The following is an 18,826-nucleotide window of genomic DNA, read 5'->3' on the forward strand; positions in this document are numbered from 1 at the left end:
TTTTTAAATAATTAAACAGGATGCATTCTCATCAGGTTCAGATCTGTGTGCCTAGACATCCATCCTGACGTCTTTGAGTTATCCTCAAACACCTTCAGAAAATGAAGAATTTTAGGATTGAGACATTATGAACATCATTTAGATAACTTCTACCGGAATCCAAAATAGTAGCACAGTATTTTATGTTATATTTCAAAATGTCAATTTTTTAAATGTCAGTTTTTCATTTCGTATATGGAAAACTACGAAAAGCTATGTAATTCGATATGTTAACGTAAGCAGTGTGGAGTAGTGGTTAGGGCTCTGGACTCTTGACCAGAGGGTTGTGGGTTCACTCCCCGGTGGGGACACTGCTGCTGTACCCTTGAGCAAGGTACTTTACCTAGATTGCTCCTGTAAAAAAAACAAAAAAAAAAACAACTGTATAAATGGGTAATTGTATGTAAAAATAATGTGATATCTTGTAAGTCGCCCTGGATAAGGGCGTCTGCTAAGAAATAAATAATAATAATAACATAATTCTTGAAGGTTTCATTCGACTTTATGAAGCAAAAGTTCTATAGGGTTATGCAAAACTTTTGGTCATAGCTGTAATGGCTGAGACACAAGACAAGAGGGATTGCTGTTGAAATGTATTATCATTTATTGTTGAAAACATACATACTGCCTGTCATTTAGACAAGTATACATACATGTTCCCATTGTCCTTCCTTTATATTCAATTATTTGTAACAGTTCAAACATAATTAATTCAGCACACATATAATCCTCCTTAAAGAGAAATATTTCAAATTAGCAAAGAGATCAAGAAAAGCTCTATTCTTAATTGTATTGCCTTTTATTGAAAACATAACCAGGTATGTCCTTTATGAAATCAATGTTCTGTCTTAAATTATATCTACCTAAACATTTATGATATAACATTACAGACTGAGCCTTCATCTTCCACAAGTGTCATTTCAATAACCCAGGTCTTGAGCGTTTGAGTAACATGTAAAAGCTATAAACGCAGCAGTCATATCAGATATTACCCCTGCACTTCTAACACTGACATTCTCCCTTAAAAATCAATGGTATTTTCAGTGCTTACAGTATATATGTGACTTCAAACAATAATTTAATTTAAAAAAATTAAAAAAACAATGATACAAAAATAAAAATAAAAAAAGACATCAGGCTTTCGGTTTGTTTTGTTTTTTAGAATAGAAAGGTCCACAGTATCTGTTTCTACATCAAGATTTTTTTAACTAACACATGCTTGTTTAAATATTATATGCTGCTGAATGATTTTAACCACATCACAATAACACTCCATGTTGATCTGTAATCTAAAGCAAATAAAACATTCTGAGGTTATTGGGTTCTACTTTTATGATCTTAACAGTGGTAAATCATATGGTACTAATCTTGAACTTGGCCTAGATCACTTTCCTAAGGCATAGCTGGTTTCACAGAACCAAATCAGCTCTACCTTACCTAAAGTAACATAGGGTAGTCCAAAATTAGTGCTGTGAAACCAGCCAGTAATAGAATAGGTGAAGATTAGTGCTACGAGATATCTGTGAAGCCAGTAATATATTAATCATATTGGTGTTTATATTAATCATATGTTAATATGTTAATCATATTGGTGTAATTTATTGACCCCCTTATTAATATAGTTAAATACAAAAACAGTACAGTAAAAAGATATCATGAGTTTTATGACAAGAATTCTGGAAAGTCCTAAATAAGATGCAACTGGTATACAGTACAATGATCATTTTGTTCGTTTTAGTTTCTGTTTTGAAAGATGGTGTAAACATGAAAGCCTATTAAATCCAGTCCATGATGTACTGATCCGTTTTACCACTTTGCTGATTTGGCAGCTTTACCAGGCTTCTTTTCAGAAGAAACATACTGGACTTTGGCTTGGCTGGGTGGTGCTGCTGTAGCACCAAAGTGCTGGGGCTTGTTGTAGCCGTCCCTGAACCCATAGTGCAGCCCAGCGGGGGAGCCATCCAGGTTATGTCCTGGGTCACCTTGGTTTCCATAAGGCTGGACAGAGCTCTTTAGCTGAGAGAGAATCTCATGGTCAGGAATGGACATAGTGTTGGTGTTGAATCCCAGCAGCCTTGTGACAGATTCTCTGAAATCTATAAGCTGAAAAATGAGAAAGACAAACTCATCTGAGAATGGTGGAGGTCATCTGAAAATGTCTGAATTATCATTAACTGACTTTAATCGTTTTTCATGGGTTTCGTACAGTGTACTTAGACAAAGAGAAGAAGATGTGATACCTTTTATTGGACTAACTAAACAATAATTAATCACAAGCTTTCAAGACCTCAAAGGTCTCTTCTTCAGGTGAAAGTAGGAACGAGAGATTGATGTTTACATGCAGTGTACTGAAACTCCATAGTGGCACTGGATGTTGTCACAAAGCAGTTGTATTAATAGAATCTGACTAATATCACTTGTCTTTTCGTAATATATTAATCTAACAAACATTAGCACCAAATCAAAGTATTATACATTATCATTGTTAAATTCACGAGACAAAACAAGGGTTGGTAAGTGCCTGTGTTTTAAAGAGATTGATTTAGTTTGGTTTTGGATTAAATAGACGGCTATTGTTCTGACTCAATAACCACTTAACACAACGGGAATGACACCACAAAATCCATACTCGTTGTATGCTGTTTGGTAATGTATAATTTATTTCCGCCTTACCCTTTTCTCTCTTGTGGCCACTTGTTCCAGCGCCCTCTTAACAGTTCGTAGCTCATTAGTGATGGCCTCCAACATGTACTGCGCCCTCTCCTTTTCCTCTCTGACCTCACTCTCTGTGTGGTCTAGCTCTGTTTTCAGGCTGACAACTTTCTGAGCTGCCTTGTCCTTGATTTTTTCTACCGCCTCCAGTGATTTATTTAGCACTTCGATAGTTTTGCTCTGTTCGGCGGTTTTTACCTGCGTGAGAAACTGCGGTTACAGCTCATCCTTCCTGTATCATTGATTTTGTGGAGATGTTAACATTTTCCCAACAGTACATTAATGCCTCATTCATTTTTACACATTTAGAAAATAGAAATAACGAATATTCTTAAAGCCCAGTGATTTTACACTCAAATATTATATTCTAGGGGTCCCTGGGAGGCTCACCCAGTGAAAGCGCTGCCGCTGGGAGCGAAGGATGAGTCACACAGCTTGGACGGCGCCAGTTCATGTCTGGGCTGTGCAAAGAGGGGCGTCACATTGGCTGTGACGCTCCCAGGGTGGGGGATGGGAAACCGGCAGGGATTGCTTCTCCTCATCGCGCAACAGTGAACCCTACTGGCCAGACACGGCGTAAAACTGATTCTGGCTTTAGGCTTGTGAGATCGGAGGACGCTCACACGCCCTCAGAATGTCCGTGCTGTGTTGGGACTCGTTGCAGTGAAGAGAAAAAACATAACTGGACATTCCAAATTGGGGAAAAATAAATACAAATAATAATTGGTCACTCTAAATATACAGTATATATATATATATATATATATATATATATATATATATATATATATATATATATATATATATATATTCCAACATGATTAGGTTTTCTCATGGTTTGTTTCAAATGTTCCAACTTGGTCTTGGATATTAACCTAATATCTACTTTTGACAAACAGTGGCACATGCATTTTAATATAAAATATTCAAAATATTTAAACTAATACCTGTAAACCTCTGAAATATATTAATAGCAATGGTGAGATATAGGCCGATACCGTAGGATTAGTTTTAACTCCCGGTCCAGGTTATTATAGAGTGAGGAGTTTCCCAACCAAAATGCACACTCTCCCTCATTAATCCTACTCTCACCTGAAGGTTTTTGGTTTCAGCAAGTTTGTTCTTCAGAGTCTGGTTGGAACACTTCGCTTCACTCAGCTGGTCCTGAAGCTTTTCAACCTTCTTCTCAAGCTTCTGCACGGTTTCGCTCTTTTGTTTCTTCTCCATCATCAGCAGGAACTGTGTTTCCTTGGCACCTTCCAGGGTCTTTATTTTTTTGCACAGGCCTTCCATTTCTGTCTTCTTGCTTTCCAGTTTTTCTTTCTGCGACGTTACCTACAACAGAAAATAAAAGAGCAATATTTATATAGGCTCTCCATCTGTGATATTCTGTAATATGCATAAAACGTTAAGCTCTGTCTTTTTACAACACGAGTGGCACCCTCGTATACCTAGAAGAGCACAAGGCACTTTTTTATTTATGAAAAAGCTACAACAGAAAATACTCACTGTTAAAGTTTTGTACCTTTGTGCCCTTTAGCACACCCCGAATCGTATATTATTATTTTTAATATAATTTCCCCTTAAGTGCTTTGGGAATCTGAATTGCTGTTGAATATATGTTATTGGTACATATTGTACTGCATGGAATACTATGACTCAAGAAAAAAAAAACACAATGGAATTTCACAGACAGACTGCAGCGTTTCTGCTGTCCTGAATAGCAGCTTCTCCATCACTCACTTTCTTCTGCAGAATGTGGATGAGGTTCTTGCAGTCAGAGTAGGACTCGCCATCAAGGCTCCCAAGCTCCTCTGCTCTGGTCAGCAGGACGTCGTACTGTGAGTGGAGAGGATCCTCAGAAATATCTTCTTCAACCTTTAGCTTCTTTCTAAGCTCATTTACAAATTTCAAGTGCTACAAAGAGGAAAAGGCAATTTTAGTTAAAAAAAAAAAGCTGGAGTCTTGTAAAACGCACATTACCTTACCTGTTATAAAAAGAACATAAGAAAGGCTGATGGAGATGTTATGTTTAGTTGGTGCTAAGCTTTATTTCTATCTAACATTCTGCTGTTTTTATTAGGAAGCAGAATACTGTGGATACTGTGCTTATATGGGGTGTCAAGGGTCAAATTCATAAAGCAATGGCATTCTAGTAAATGGATAGCACACTTGTTGCCACTGTAGATTATCAATAGGGACCTAATGTTCTGGTTAGAATGTTGTTTCTTTCCTACCTTCTGTTTCTCTAAGAAAAAACTGTCTTTAAGTAAGTCCTTTGAAGCAGCATTTCCTTGGAGGTGCCAGAGGGACTGCTGCTGCTCCTGTAGCTGCTGCTCTGCTTTCTGTGCACGTCCCATAGTCTCGTGCTGCAGCTCACACTGCTGCTCCAACTGCCTGCTCAATTTACCAATTCTCTTTTCGCATTCCTCCTCTTTCTGGATGTGGGACACAACGCAGGAGTCAGGGCATGTTCATTTACTTCCTGTGTTCCAATCTACTGTATGACACCCATTAGACCGAGTCGGATAGTGTGCGGCCAGGATCAGCAGCCAGGATGAGGCTGGAAGGACATCATCTGCTTTGCAATGCACAGGCACAATCAGGATGCTCAGGACACGATTTCCCCCCCCCCCCCTCTTGTATTTGCCTCTTGGCCATGTCTTTTTTTTTTTTTTTTACATGGATACATGAAGATTATTCTCATTAAAGCAAAACCCTTAATGCTAAGTTGGCTGTTCCACACTGTGTTACATTTTGTGAAAGTACAGTTTATCAAAGGGAGTATCTCTCTCATATCTGTGCAATGTAACATAACACCTACAAAAACATGTTGATTTCATCCACGCACACTTATTAATTGCAATGGAATTAAAAAAAAAAAGTATGTTACTGAATGGAACTCATTGCATGTAAAAATGGCAGGCAACTTTGAAATGTAATAAGCTTTGACCCATAAGCTTGATAAACACCTAATATAAAATTTTGTTTGTAATCTGTACACTAAATAGTTTAGAGTACTAATCCATTGCTCAGCTGGCGATGCTATCAAAGCCTTAACCCAGTAGAAGTAGATACTGTTCTACTCGTATGTTTTAAACCAGCAGTACCCTGAGAGTGAATAAGAGTTTGTGACACTCACATTCTTCCTGTCCTTCACTTGACTGCAGAGTTCTCGTATTCTTTCTGTCACGACTTCCTCTGACTCAGGCACGGTGATTAAGTCGTTGCTTAAAAGCTTTGCCAGTTGACTGAGGAAGGTCATATAGAGATGGTGAGCAGCTTTGGCTTCCTGGAGCTTGGAGTGCAAGAGATCGCCCATTTGCTTCTTCTCGTGTTCTGTATGAAGCTGCTCCTGCCTTGAGGCATCCAAGGCCTTCTGGCTCTCTTCCAGTCTTTCCCATAGCAGCTTGCCTTCTCGGTTTGAGGCTGCTCTGGCTAGAAGGGCCTCGTCTCTTTCCTGTGCGGAATTTGAAAAAAAAAAAAAAATAACGCAGAAAACTATAGTTATATTTAGTAGAGATAGGCTTGTAGTAATTGTGGAGATAAAAAAAAAACATCTTGAAGATAACATCATGGGAAGCATTAAAAGTACAGGAAATGATCTTCGCTCAAACCAGCACAGCACAAGCAATCCCCCTCATCCCCCTAGTTTCATTGAAACCAATGTAATGCCATGACTAAATCAAATTAGAGTTGGATCTGTAGAGTTTGTTCTCTTCCTTTTTATTAGTTTTTGACAAATGTAATGCCTGTTAAAGGCTCCAGATGGACTGTACTGGATCCTGGATATGGCCATAGACATGTCTTTATTGATTCCCCACACTGATCTGGGTATACGCCTTGCCTCGGTCATGACCTGTTGGGTTGCACTGCAGTGTGTAAATGGTCCAGCCAGTAAAACCATCTGGCCGTTGGTATCTGCTGTCCCTGAGTTATCAGCTAAGATAGACAACACATAAGTGAGTCACATGGTACGTGATTGCTGCAGGTAAGGGTTGTAAACCTGTGCAATCCATTGTAAATACAGCATCACAGATACAGGACCACAGTAAACACAGTTCCTTTCTTTCTTTCTTTTTTTTTAATTCTTGTTCTTTTCTTTTTAACATGGTCCCTTTTGATTCTTAAATTAAGCAGACACGTGTGTCTAATCTATATAGTGGTGGACCTGTTTTAGAAACACTAGGCATGTTTACAATGTTAAAGGGCTGATTAACTACTGTTTAGATCATTCAAATGTAATAATCCCTGAATGCAAAATAGTGGTTACACACAGAACATCCAGGGCCATCTTATCAAAGTTCTCTATTCTTTAATTAACTTTTTGAAGAGAACTTTGAAGAGAACTTGAATTAGATTTCGTTTTTTGGATCAAGTTTTGTACATTTAATAGGTGTTTTTACCTCTTTCAAAAATGGGAGTTAATTAAAGACTGGAGTAAACCGCTTTGAGAATATAACCTCCAGATTGAGCTACAGTAAGTCTATTTCTTATTAGAATTACATTTTAAGACGTTTTAAGACTTTTTATTACTTGTATCTTTATAATCCGAAGAAGAACTTTATTAAAATAATATTCTTATCCTTGCAGTAGTTTGAATAGATATTGAATATTCATTCCGTGCGCAGGGATTAAAAAAACAATAGATAATTTTAAATATATTAAGGCTGTTTTATTGAATAAGTGTTTAGGTTATAAAATTGATCCCAGTTTCTTACAATGTATTTGACATTTCAGCATTAAATTTTTTACACTATTGGATAGTCTTATTTCAATGAATACTTAACCTTTATTACTTTCAAGTAACTTTTTTATTACTTAGTTTTACTCCACTGATAGTCCAGTAGGTTTAACAGCATAACTATTGCAATACATGCTAGACGGATTACAACATGGTACTCCAGTTCCCAGCAGTAGCATTAAACACTTTTTGGTAGAGGGTTCTGAATTTGGCTAAATTCGATGGACACCTTAAGTCGGGTACTGGAGTACTCAGCTATGGCAGGAAGTGTTGCATCACCCTGTAGAATTAACACATTTTGCTTCATAGAGTCAAATGAAACCTGCTGAATAATGTTACATTAACATATTGAATTACATACCCCTTTGTACTTTTCCATATACTTACCAAAAAACTGTACTACTATTATGGCTTCCGGTAGACTTTTGCGATATCATTTTATAGTTTCTTTGATTACATGATGTTAATTAAAAGATCTAAATGATGTTCTTCTAGGTTATTAGTATTTGGCCACAGCTGAATATTTGAAGCAACAATCAGGAGTAAATTGCTTAATGTTCCACCTGCACTGCCTTAAAGCAAACAATGACAGCTATTATTAAATAAGAACTAGGCAGGAGACAAGAACAATGGGGCACATCTGGTGTCCTTAGAAACCTGTACTAGTGTAGATGGGGCGGTGTGCAATGCAATCAGAACATTGTGATGCTTTACAAACCCACAAAACAATAACAGGAGCCCTCTGTGGGAGTCGGACAGCATACATCATACATACATACATACATACATACATACATACATACATACATACATACATACATACATACATACATACAACTTGCATCATGCTTAAAGATTAACACAAATGGGCCAGACAATCCTCTTCATGCTGTGATATTAAAAGTAAGACTACATGTCCTTCTAAAATCTGTGCTGTAGTAATGCATAACTTCGAAGTATGAAGATGATTCCTTGTCCATCTCTGCTGCTCATCATTTTTGAAATGGTTGAATTGATTTTGGTTTCTTTTATACATACAATATGTATGAAAAATGAGTTATTTTAAAACTGCAATTTGAGAATGCTCCTGCTATTGTTTGGAGAAGGTTAATAGTATCACCCCCACACTTGTCAATTTTCAGACAGTATTTGTCCAGTCACAAGGTTTATGGGGGGGGGTTTGCACAGTATAGATACTGTATATAGACTGTATATATATATATATATATATATATATATATATATATATATTGCTTTGATGTGCATCAAAAAGTACTTATTCCATTATCTCCCTGGCTTTCAATCAAATTCTGCATCATTGTGCCATTCTCCAGTTTTCAAAAACATTTAAGGGCTTCTTTGCTTGCGTAACAATGGACTAGAAAAATACACGGAGATACAGAATACAAAACTGTCCAGGATAAAGAAATCTGAAAAGGTTATTACAAAGTACAATACATCAAACAAACACATATCCAAACTCTGAATGTGAAAAGCAGGAAAAGCAGTGTGTTTGTAGATATAAGACAATTCAATGATGACATTCGTTAGATTTGAAATCCCGAGCCATATTTAATACATGATTTTTCAAAGTGTTTATCAAGTTTAGGCTGCTTGTGATTCACACTCAGTATCTACACACTGAAAGCCATATCCAGACTATATCACTGTTTACTATCCATAATAAAAAAAACTTGAGGGAAACATATTTTAAATGTAGAGCACGGCAATTGCGTAGTATAAGCAAAGGAAACAGCATGCTAAATTGCTAAACTTCTGTGCACATTCATCATGGTAAACTTCAATAATGGATGTGCCGTGCCAGTACTTATTAAAACCTTAATAAAAATGAAAGCGTTGATTACCTTCTTCAGTACTTTCATCTCATCAGTACAAGTAGCCGCAGCTCTCTTCTGCTGGCTCACTTCCGAGACAAGCTTCATAATCGTCTCTCGACTTGCCTTGAACTCCTGGTCTTGGCTGGCTAGCGCATCCATTAAACTTGCAATTTTTACTTGTTGTCGAAAATGTTCCTCACATAACTCAGAAACCTTTGTGAAAAAACAACATGATGAGGAACAAATATTTAACAAATGTTAATGCTTTTCCTCTTAGAATAGAACCAACAAATCTGGTGATATGAGATAGCAACATTAACTCATTCTACCCATTCTGAAACTTGTCTGTGTTCAATGCTAATGAAAGGCTGAATGAAGTTGCAAACAAATTACAAATAATATAATGAACCTTGCCATCTTAAATTTCATGCATTGACTCAATCACGGTGCTTAATTAATCAATTAATCAACATAGAATTAATGGGGACCCATTAGTTACAAATTAATTTTCACAGAAACCCCAGAATTTGTCAAGCACACGAAGACTCATTAGCTAAGATCTCTCTTAGCACATTACCACCTGCCTATCACAGGTATTACAAGAACAGCATCTTCAAATTGCAGTTTAAAAATAGCATAGTTTCCATTCATATTGTATGTATAGAAGAAACCCAAATCATTTCAACCATTTCAAAAATGATGAGCAGCAGAGATGGACAAGGAATCATCTTTATATTTCGAAGTTCTGCATTACTACAGCACAGATTTTAGAAGGAGATGTAGTCTTACTTTTAATATCACAGCATCAAGAGGACTGTCTGGCCCCTTTGTGTTAATCTTTAGGCATGATGCAAGTTTAGCTGTGATGTCTGTCAACCTCCTCTCCATGTGAGTTGCTTTGTGTTCAGCATCCTCTCTCTCTGAAAGTTGCAACCTGGAAACACAGGCATTAGCTTTCATTTGCAATGATATCAGGGTTAACTAAAAAACTGAACATGTAATCCACTGCCAGGTCATATAGAAATCTATCTGGTGCATAAAAAGGCCTGACTAGTTTGTCACAAAGTGACTTTTAGATTATTTGATTAATTTGCATCAGTGTTCATATACTATATATACCTAGATATACCTGCAATTTTCCGAACATCTTTGAAATGTTCACTGTGCTGGAAATAAAACACTGTACTAGTATTGTATGTATGTATGCATGTATGCATGTATGCATGTATGTATGTATGTATGTATGTATCCCAACAGGATACAGCTATTGCTTTCCAACTCCCACAATGTTCTGATTGCATTGCACACCACCCCTATCTACACTAGTACTGACTCCTACAGAAAGTGAGACATTTTTCTAAGAATACCAGATGTGCCCAAGTGTCTCCTGCCTAGTTTTCATTTTCTAGTAGCTGAGAGCAGAAAAAAACAAAATGTTTTTCAGACGCCACAGTTCTGGCACAGCAGTCCTTTCACAAGGGCAACAACATTCTTGGTGAAGTCAGGTATTAAACATTATAAGAACGATCAACTGACCTCAGTCTGTCTTTTAGTTCTGTGACCCTTTCTTTGAGCTCCCGGTTCTCTCTTTGTAAAGCACGGAGGCTGGTATCTGCCTGTGACTTCGTTGCTGACAGGGTCTCTGTTCCTTTCACGTGGTCTCTCAGAGACATGATGAGGGAGGCCTGGCGGGCACTGTTCTCCTTATAGTTCTCCAGCTCAGCCTTCATCTGCTCCATGGAAGCCCCCTTTAATGCCAGTCTATTCTGGAGATCCCTTACCTGAATAAAAAAGAAGAACACACCAGCTTTTGATGAAGAAAGTTGTTTTGAATTGTTTGTTTTTACAAGGACTACGATCAGAGCTCCAGTTCAGTGGCAATACCCCCTTTTTATTTGGACCACAGCTAAGATTTACCATGACTAATAAATGGAGTCCGATCTGTGAGCAACAGCACAGTATGTGTTACCAATGTTTCTTATAAGAGTGCACTGAAAGCCTGAGTAATTTTACAGGACTATGGGACACATTGCAATATATGCTACAAGAGAACTCCATTTCCAAGGTTTTTCTATTTTCAAGTGCATTGTGTACCTGTGAAGCTGACTGGCTGGCGTGGATGAATTATAAACACAGCCACAGTGAACAAAGAGGGGGATAAAAAAACATACACAACAGAATAATAAAAGAAAACTAAATAAATAATTGCAAGATAATGCAAGCTTTTACTACTACATCGCCAGCCTCCAGGTCAGATTCTCTGTCGATTATCATCCAACTGACCAAACATCCTGTTTTCATTAAGAAAGCCCTGTTGCTCCAGTTGCTTACCTCAGCTTGCTGGCTGTCGAATTTCATCAGCAGCGCTGCATATTCACTGTGAATGGTGTCTGCTATCAGCTTGTAGTGTGACAGCTGGGGCCTGGAGTCTGGAACATCTACCAGGGGGTCAAACGATACCTGTGAACGATGAATATAAGCAGTCTCTTTAATTAATGAGAAAAATTAAGCATGGGATCCAACTTTTTGCCACAGATGAGAAATCATATATATATATATATATACATTGAGCTAAACAAACACAACAGTTACTAGAACAATCAGAGTGTATGACACAATACAATAGATACAATAAAATAACAGATCTACCGAGTGCTGATCAATCTCAGCAATTTTTTAATCTTTTTTATTTAACTTTACAAATGGCATTGCACAGCTTCTTGGGACTCAAATGCACACAAGCAAATAACAGATTTTGTATCTGATTGAGATCTGGTCAAATATGGTTGAAATGAATACACAAAACCAACCAGCTGCTTTGGATACAGAGCAGAAAATGAAGACTCCTCCACAAAACAGACCTTCCTTAAAACCACGCATTCATTGTCCAGCGATCCGTCTTCTGTTTAATTAAAGTTACAGGAACTTTGCTCCACAAAGGAGACGAGAGCAGGAACTAAGTGCATCACAGTCTGCATCTGCAAGTAGCTTTTAAGTAACCAATACTTGGAAGTGTCTGTAATGCCTGCCCAGTCACAACAACACGAATGAGTCACTCGTTCCACTGGCCCCCATTCTTCATTTAAAACCAGATCACTGGTTAGAGGACTGGAGAATAAGACCATTCTTATTGTCAGCATGCACTTGTTCATAACCATGTTCATGAACACATCATATTTTCATCTCATTTTATGTTTTTACATGTTGGTAAAAAAAAATATATATTATTATTATTATTTATTTCTTAGCAGATGCCCTTTTCCAGGGTGACTTACAATTGTTACAAGATATCACATTATACATTATTTCACATTATACAGATATCACATTATTTTTACATACAATTACCCATTTATACAGTTGGGTTTTTACTGGAGCAATCTAGGTAAAGTACCTTGCTCAAGGGTACAACAGCAGTGTCCCCCACTGGGGATTGAACCCACAACCCTCTGGTCAAGAGTCCAGAGCCCTAACCACTACTCCACACTGCTGCCCTGCCCTAATATGTATTGTGACCCACAATACATATTAAAAAAACATTTTTACATTACAAATCGCTTGATCACAATTACTATTCAAAAAAGTCGAAGTGAAACGAAACACAGTTGCTGAACTCAATGGTGTCTCAAAGTGTCTATAAACACACACAGGAATTATGAAAGTGCAGAGTGATAGAGAAATCGTGGACAGAATGACATATAGAAAAGACTTTAGCATCAAGATTTCAAATGTGATTTGCAAATTGAATCGCAACCAGTGCAGTTGTTTAAACAAACAGCTAGTTAATCCATAAATGATCAAATCAGGTTGAGTTCTGAAGCAGCCTTGAGGTTTAAGGTCGATGCTTGTATCGACTGCTGCTGCGCATGCTGTAGGTGCCCCTAAAGAAAGAGGAGGAGAAACAACGTTGCGTTGCAAGAACACAACGATTGCCACAACAAAATGCCTACTCTGGCAACAAATCCAGAATCCATTTCAGTTTTAAATAGATTTTAAATAGATCTATTTAAATAGCTCTAAATACACTTTGTTTTTTTTAATTGTTACAAGTGGCACAACTCCGGAGTTCTCTCCCAAAAAATACAGTGTTCTGTTTCCTAGCTCTGTATAAAGGTGTGCAGTGGTGAAAGAGATAATGATTTTAACAGTGTCAGTATTTTTATTGTCTGCCATAAAACTAAAGCAAACAGTATTCACCAGACTTGATTGAGAGAAGTAGTTCTGACTGTGGTGTCCAAGAGTGAGGCAGGTGCTATTGGGCATCACATTACACATACAGTACCTGCTTGAGAAAAATTAAGTAAATGCATAGGTGGCAGCCCTACTTGATGAATATCCAGGGGAAATACGCCAGTGATTAAAAATAAAACTGAACAGAGCATCAGAGCAAGGTAATGCCACAGTACGTGTCAGCTGAAACCCTGAAGCCGCTTTCCAAATAAGCATCAATCCATCAAGCGAGAGAAGCGATTCCATTTAATACTACAGAAACTCAACACTAGCTAACTACTGTACAAGGGAGCAATAGCTCCATCTAGTGTTTAACCAAGGCAATGAAAGGGTATGTCAATTGAGACGAATTGATTTGTGAATTTCTTTTCACCTAATGTTTCTACTTTTATATTGTTCTCAAATTGCTCACAATACATTTTTGACCCACAATACATTTGAATTCAAGGTTGCAAACAAGGTTGCAAAAGCCAAAGCATTGTATTGCAATTTGGACAAGGGTATATCTCTAGGCATTACACCAAAGAGAACAATAAGTAGAGAGGGATCGACAATTGATTTTAAACCCTGAGAAAAAGGTTTTCTTTGTCTGTCGTCTTACTGTAACATTTACATTAAAATGCAGAAGTGCCCATTTTTTAATAGATAGCTAAACTAGGAAAACAGTTTCTAAAAGATAGCAAAACATCTGGCTTTGACTACTACTATCTCACAGTAAGATTGCCAACTCATTATTCATAAGTAAAGCAGTCCCCTTAGTATTAAATAAATCGATATTGTGATCGCTGCATGCATTCTTACGATACATTCTGCTACTGAGACAGAAGAATTGTGGGGTTCGTGCCACTCCACAGTAATACAAATCCCAGCAATGCGACTGTTCTGACATTTAGATTCTGAGGGTAGTTACAAGAACATACTGTTTAGCCCTGATTAGGTTGCATCAGTGTAACTCATTGCACCTGCTGCTTCAAGCTAAGCACAATACAGATTTAGGAGATGGCAATGAAATCCTTATGCGGGTAAATTCAATATCATAGGAATAAACTCAGTCAGGAACAAAATGTACCTTTTAATGAACTAGAGCTTGTTGTTGGCTTCATTTTCTGGTTAAGAAACTTTTTATATCCCACCCACAGAAGAAGAAAAAACAAGGCAATTTATTATTTATTATATAAGGCAACACAACATTTATTTTAACTTTAATAAAATAAATGGAAGTCATATTCTAAGTCATTTTAAAATTATTTCACAATTTCCACTATCAGTGGGGAAAAAATAAAGTATTTTCCTTCTGAGGACAGATAGTAGCTATCCTTTGGTTGAACTCTGGGTATAAATCCATTCCTGTAATGCAGATCATAGCAAGCGAGAAAAGTATGCCTGTAAACTATGACAACTGATAAAACCTTCCTTAGGAGTAAAACAATCCAGGCTGACACGTGTTGCTTGCTCAGCTGACATTAGGCAACACAAAAGAAAACGTCAGTTTAATTAATAGGAGTAAAGTAATGTGTATATTTCAGATATCGATATCATGCAATTGAAGTTAGTCAGTGGAGGGAGGACTGAGTGTGGAGACTCAGTGAGACTCAGCAAATTCACTCCCTGTGAGACAGGAATCATGACCCCACCAGAAACTCCCTTTGCTGCATATCCTGCAGGGCTCTAGGTGGTCTCGTGGGATCCTATCACCAGCCAGGCAGGGATTTATTCTACCGTGCTGTAGCAGAATAAATGGGCTTCATCTAATTCAAAGTGAAAATAAAATCGACCCAATGGAGCCTTGAGTACTGCTTGGGCGAGTCTTCCAACTATCAAGTTAGAATATGCTGGTTACGTCTATAGAGGTCGCTTTAGTGAAGTGTTTTATCATATCAGATTCTACAAATTAACGACGCTAAAATGTCTTTCAGTTACTCCCCCCCCCCCCCCCCCCCCACATTATCATGAAATCTAGTTTTCTTCTAGACTGAATAAACAAATCACTGTGGTTGTATGGCACTTGTTTCACACACCCCTCTGTTTATTGCATACATTTATAAGTTCACATTTTAGTTTTCCACCTAAACAGTCTTTGAATTGGGTCCTCATCTATTGCCTATCTTTTGACAATAGTTTAGTCATCTATTGACAGCTATGTATTAAGCAAAGGGGTTTCTTTTGTGTCCTCATGATGACTGGCTATGGTATCTTCTTGGGCAAGGTTAGCAAGCCAATCAATTGAACACGGCCACGGTTTCTCACAACAGAAGAGCTGTATCTGTTAGAACATGTCCGGACACGTCCAGCTTGAACAGAAACCTTTAATACCTATTTGTGTGTGTGTGTGTGTGTTTGTGTGTGTGTGTGTGTGTGTGTGTAGTGATAGTGAGAAGGGTGGTAATGCTTTAGAGCCAGTCCTGGGGATTATATATAAGTTAAGAATAGAAGTTATAAAACTACGTTTTATGCAGAAATTAGAGATGTGAGCTATTTCTAATTTATTCTGTGTCTCCTACATGTTCAGTGTTATTTAGAGACTTACCAAATAAATACTCAATGTTGGCATTCGTTTCTCAGTTTCTGAAAGGATATACTGGTCTTTAATCTCACTAAAATGTTACCAGCCATATAAAGATGAAACTTACCCTGGGGGCATCAAGGTTTCTGAGGAAGTCCTGGGCAGTAACATTCCTAAAACGTATAGGAAGTTCTTTATTAAAAAAATAGCAAATTGGTTTTATCTGAACATTTCACCAAAAATACTAAGCCCTTCACAAATACAATAATAGCAACTGTCTCGGGTTACTATCACTGGTGTTGACCTTGGTCTTCTTTGGTAAGAAATCATTGCAAGATCAAATGCTACATTTTGAACAGTATCTGGTGCATGCTGGTTAATGGATCATGGAAGAAAATCCTGAAACACAAAGAACCCAACTATGAAGTGCAAAGGCAACTTTTCAGAGAAGACTACATCATTTTAACAATATAAATACATAAATAAATAAATAAATAAATAAATAAATAAATAAATTCTCCATCTGGCTCCATCCCGTTAAGTTGTTTTTATATTTGCCATTACTGTATTCCTCTCACAAAACATGGCTTTGCCTTTGCACTGCTTTCAAAATCTTTAAGAGGTTCTGAACCACCTGGACTCATTTCTCACTCATTGTCCTCATTAACACAATACCTTGTTTCTAAAGAGGCCAAGTCTTCTCTCTTCTCCACCCGCATCTTCATGTGTTCCTCAAGCTGAAAATAATTGAAGGCTTTATTTGACAGCATAGCTGGAAAGGATTATGTCTTCACGCTGTCCATATACTTTACTGTCTAATAATACAACATGCCTGTAAAAATACCATATGCAGTATTTTGTTATTGTCAAGTGGAAATGCATTTATATAAATTGTCTACTTCTGTCAATCACAATTTCCTTTTAAATTAAACACGCTGAATAATAGTAATACACCGCTAGCCATTATGACTGAATGCATAAACTTATGGATGAGTTGTCTTTTATTGTATGTGAGCTTAGTCAATGATACAGCATGGTAAGAGGGGGTGCACAGTCCTTACCTCAGAATAGGTCAGGCTGGAGGAGGCTGGGGTAGCTGGGGTAATATATGGCATGGGGGGGTCATCTAGAAAATCCTGCATCCTGCTGCTGATATTCCTGGGCTTTCTGCTGTCAGTCTGGATCCCTGATCTGTGAAAATGTGCCATTACTATTAAAGTGGAAAGCCAACAGTATAGTCAGCCAGCTCCTTTCGTGACCACAGTTGTGATCTGCGGTACATGCACAACAAGGCGTTGCACAACCTTTCCCCAGGGCTACAGCGTTGCAAGGAACAACACTCTTTGTGATTGGTTGCTCCATAAGTCGCTCTATACAGGGCATGTTCCTCCTAACGATGACTGTAAATGATCGTGTTACCTTTACTACCGCAACACAACAGGTGATGGGTGTGTTCTGTTTCCATAGAAACCATCCAAACAGTAGCAAGAGATACTCCCAGGAGCACCGGACTATAACCCAAGAGTCTTTAGAGAAACACAACAGAAATGGACCTCATATTAGACAGCAGGCACTGAGCAATTGAGTGTTCCCCAGGTACTGGAAGGAACAGGTGACGTGTGCACCTTCTTCCTGCCTTAACCTACTCAATTTTTTTTTATCACAGAAGTATAGTGATAGTTTTGCTGTTTCTCAGTGAAAATGAGTGTTGTTTATACCTGACCGCCTCAAATATTCATCATGTGTTTGAAGCTATACTCCAGTATAGACATGCACTGAATTATGTACAGTGCAGCCAGTCAGTCTATTTTGTTTCATATAAAGTATCAAAGACCCTCTAATATCAGAGCAACGAAAGAAATTGACAATCTGACACTCAAGTCATTCAAAGAGTCAGTCTCTGATTATGGCGCACACTGATAGTCTATGAATTATGAATTGTCGGTGAGATGAAATGAGAATAAAAGCTCTAAAACCACGAATGCAGACAAGTCCATCTTTTTTGCATCGTGGTTAAGATGCTTGTTTGTGGTGTGCTGCTAGTTTATGCCCAGCCTCCGCCCTGTTACACACACTTTGCACCCAAGGTCATGACCATGCTCCACAAAACAGCATGGAAAGATGCCGTGGCTGCGATGCATAACGTCAGTATTACTCTATAGCTTCATTGTCTTCAAATGTTAAATGTTCAGTTATGCCAAACCAATTGTATATATTTGCACCTCGCTTGAAGCATGAATTTAAATGTAAAACATATGATATGTTTTCCAGAGACTTACACCAAGACTAAGGCCAAAACACGGTAAAGAATATTATATGTTATTACTATATTTATCCACATGGTGTCTCCCTATGCTTATTTTTGCACTAAGGATCCACAATCAATTCAAATATCAAACATTTGTATGTGTTTCATTACACTAACAGCACATATTAAACACATCCGAAATACACCAGAAATATATTTCATTTATATGAAATATGTATGTGCTGTTGTTTTGTTGTTTGCTATGCAATATCCAACCCTTAGTTCATGTAGAGATACTGCTATACTTAAAATATATCAAATTGTCCATCGTGATATATACTAGATACAATTCGTTTCTCAATGGTAGAACTCAGTTCAGTACAACAGTAGGTACTCCCCAACTGAGTGAATAGTCAAACTGTATGTGGGATTTTAAATTCTATACAGTACTTTAATCACAACATTTAGTAACCTTTTTAAATCCATCTTCCTGGATATGGGAACTGGCAGTG

At 37.6% G+C, this 18,826-nt stretch overlaps 1 protein-coding gene across 2 annotated transcripts; it reads right to left on the reverse strand.

Annotated features, from left to right (window-relative positions):
* Positions 1-630: 630 nt before the first annotated feature.
* On the reverse strand, positions 631-17,357 carry LOC117422546 (coiled-coil domain-containing protein 170-like). 2 transcript variants are annotated; one of them, XM_058987998.1, is made up of 13 exons: positions 17,128-17,357; positions 16,742-16,803; positions 16,194-16,239; positions 11,665-11,793; positions 10,870-11,114; positions 10,123-10,267; positions 9,361-9,546; positions 5,894-6,211; positions 4,989-5,189; positions 4,495-4,668; positions 3,844-4,086; positions 2,713-2,949; positions 631-2,142 (listed from the first exon to the last, which is right to left on the reverse strand). In XM_058987998.1, the coding sequence occupies exons 1-13, from the start codon at positions 17,272-17,274 to the stop codon at positions 1,846-1,848; spliced, it is 2,430 nt and encodes an 809-aa protein (XP_058843981.1). In that variant the 5' UTR covers positions 17,275-17,357; the 3' UTR covers positions 631-1,845. The 2 variants fall into 2 exon arrangements, with proteins under 2 accessions (XP_058843981.1, XP_034783269.1); XM_034927378.2 differs by lacking the exon at positions 4,989-5,189.
* Between the last annotated feature and the right edge of the window lie 1,469 nt (positions 17,358-18,826).

The sequence above is a fragment of the Acipenser ruthenus genome, chromosome 15, assembly GCF_902713425.1.
Source record: "Acipenser ruthenus chromosome 15, fAciRut3.2 maternal haplotype, whole genome shotgun sequence".
NCBI classification, from domain to species: Eukaryota; Metazoa; Chordata; class Actinopteri; order Acipenseriformes; family Acipenseridae; genus Acipenser; species Acipenser ruthenus.

What these genes read in the sequence shown, in the direction of transcription:
- LOC117422546 (XM_058987998.1), bottom strand. Translation starts at nt 17,274, where the DNA reads ATGGCACATTTTCACAGATCAGGGATCCAGACTGACAGCAGAAAGCCC. An exon ending in TCGACAGCCAGCAAGCTGAG is followed by an intron (nt 11,115 to 11,664) that starts GTAAGCAACTGG and finishes TTTTTTATTCAG; the next exon opens with GTAAGGGATCTCCAGAATAG. An exon ending in CTGAAACCAAAAACCTTCAG is followed by an intron (nt 2,950 to 3,843) that starts GTGAGAGTAGGA and finishes TTTCTCACGCAG; the next exon opens with GTAAAAACCGCCGAACAGAG.